General features: G+C 40.2%; 1 protein-coding gene across 1 annotated transcript in view; it reads right to left on the bottom strand.

The window, feature by feature from the left end:
• Nucleotides 1–2,621, bottom strand: part of LOC106880314 (transmembrane protein 41B) — a 31,355-nt gene that overhangs the window by 14,858 nt on the left and 13,876 nt on the right. Inside the window, exons 2-3 of the mRNA XM_014930191.2 lie at nucleotides 1,804–2,050; nucleotides 991–1,119 (exon numbers count right to left, since the gene is read on the bottom strand). Coding sequence (XP_014785677.1) covers nucleotides 991–1,119; nucleotides 1,804–2,050 — 376 coding nt within the window. The remainder of the gene's footprint in view (nucleotides 1–990; nucleotides 1,120–1,803; nucleotides 2,051–2,621) is intronic.

Below are 2,621 nucleotides of genomic sequence, written 5' to 3'. Positions count from 1 at the left end.
CTTTTTTACTTGTTTCAGTCATTTGACTGTGGCCATGCTGGAGCACCGCCTTTAGTCGAGCAAATCAACCCCAGGACGTATTCTTTGTAAGTCTAGTACTTATTCTATCAGTCTCTTTTGCAGAACCGCTAAGTTACAGGGACATAAACACACCAGCATCGGTTGTCAAGCGATGTTGGGGGGACAAACACAGACACACAAACATATACACATATATATATACATATATACGACGGGCTTCTTTCAGTTTCCGTCTACTAAATCCACTCACAGGGCTTTGGTCGGCCCGAGGCTATAGTAGAAGACACTTGCCCAAGGTGCCACGCAGTGGGACTGAACCCGGAACCATGTGGTTGGTAAGCAAGTTACTTACCACACAGCCACTCCTAAGCCTATATATAAAATAACTATATTTTGTAAATTTATAACATCTATTCCCGTTTCATTATTAAACGGTGGTGCTCCAGCACGGCCACAGCTCTGAGCTGAAACTACAGAACAAAAGAGTTTTGTTTTAATTTATCGATAATAATAAAGTAAAATAAGTAATAAGAAAAAGCAACTGAACAAGATGCTGGTGAGGCTTAATGGCTAAACTCAGGTGTGCGTTTAAAGTGTTAAGAATATTATCCAAGAATCTCATTCTTGGTCCGTCTTTGGATCTCTTGCCTGTTGGTTCAGCTTGAAGAATTTGTCTTCTGATTCTTTCTTATGACATTTTAACCACATGCTCCTAATGCTAGAACTGTGATCTCCAGGAAGTAGCAGCTCAACCCGGGGAGACTCCCTGATCTCCGACCTACACACCCTGTCAAGTAACGTTACTCCGTAGGTCCTTCAAAGGAACCACATTTTCGAGGAGTTCCATATCAAACGTTTAAAAATGGATCAAGAAATAAAAACTGAACCACCAAAGCATTAAAGAATTCTATGAGTTACAAAACTGCACTGAGATAATAAGGAAAGCAAAAAACCACTGCAAAAGGATACAAAATATAGACAATGAAATATCCAGCTAGAACTTGGTAAAAATATTTATCCTTGTAGCGAGATAAAATACGGCCTAGGTTTTTGGCATCAGCTATATCCTGTGGAACTTTAATATATTGCTTTTCTTCTCTGAAAAATAAATAAATAAATAATTACATAAATAAATAAATGAAGTAAAGATCGTTATTTAAGCATGGTTGGTGTTAGGATGGGCGTCCAGCTGTAGAAACTTTGCCAGATCAAATTGGAGCCTAGTGCAGCCTTCTGGCTTGCCAGCCCTCAGTCAAACCGTCCAACCCATGCCAGTGGTGAGCATAAGAATGAATACAGTCAAAGGACTGGGTGAGGAGGAGGGCATGGGTGGTTTCATAAAAGGTACCCACTTTACTTGCTGCATCATTGCACATGGCTTGAATGGAGAGTAACAGATGGCTAAAGACAGGGCACAAGTGAATGTGGGGTGAGGTGAGAGAGATAGCAGTGTTTAGGAAGGAGCAGAGACCAGAAGATGGGGTGGGGATGATGTGCAAGGTGCAGGAGTGGCGGAGAAGGGGATATGGGAGTACATCATCACCATCATCACTTAATGTCCATTTTCCATGTTGGCATGGGTAAAACATTTTGAGAGGAGCTGGTAGGCTGGTGGGTTGCACCAGGCCCCAGTGGTCCCTTTCGACAAGGTTTCTACAGTTGGATGCCTTTCTTAATGCCAACCACTTTCCAGAATGTACTGGATGCTTTTACATGACGCCGACATGGACACTTTTACATAAAACGTAAGAAACAATGCATAGAAGACAGGCAAATACTTACAAATCCATATTTGGAAATCGTAGATATATAAATACCATAACTAGAATGGATGTGAAGAAGAGGACGCCAAGAATTATAAAAGATCTACTACTGTTGGTTTCTGTGGACTGGTTTTTGGTACTTGATGAAATGTTAGTGGAATGCTTCGACTTTGACATGCTATTAGAGCTGTCACTGGACATGTGGTTAGCATTGGAATTTGATACAACTGCCTCGTTAACAAAGCTATTGGACAAATGATTATGTTCTGAAATTAGAGGAAAAAGAAAAACAATTAAAATTACTACAAATTACATCGTGCATTATTTACATTATTTACATTTGACGGATATTTGTCCTCATCTTGTTTGTTGTTAACACAACCTTTCGGCTGATATATACCCTCTAGCCTTCATCAGGTGTCTTGGAGAAATTTCGAACCTGGGTTCTCATTCCTAAGGTATTTTTCGATATTGCTGTTATTATTATTATTATTATTATTATCATCATTATCATTCAGGTCACTGCCTGGAATTGAACTCAGAACTTGGGGTTGCTAGCCCGTGCTCTTAACCACTACGCCATATGCCTGTAGGCATGTGACCAGGCAGTGACCTGAATAATAATAATAACATTGAAAAATACCTTAGGAATGAGAACCCATGTTCGAAATGTCCCCAAGACATCTGATGAAGGCTGGGGGGTACATCAGCCGAAATTGAAATTGAGATTTTTTTTTAAAACTTGCCCAACACAATGGTGAGCAAACTCTTATCATCTCGTTAATAAAGCGAGCAGAAGGCAAAACATTTCATTAATATATGCGCGCATGGTGGGGG

Source organism: Octopus bimaculoides, chromosome 7 (genome assembly GCF_001194135.2).
Source record: "Octopus bimaculoides isolate UCB-OBI-ISO-001 chromosome 7, ASM119413v2, whole genome shotgun sequence".
Lineage (NCBI taxonomy): Eukaryota > Metazoa > Mollusca > Cephalopoda > Octopoda > Octopodidae > Octopus > Octopus bimaculoides.
Note: the sequence above shows the minus strand (reverse complement) of the source record. Positions and strands in the feature narration are given on the sequence as shown.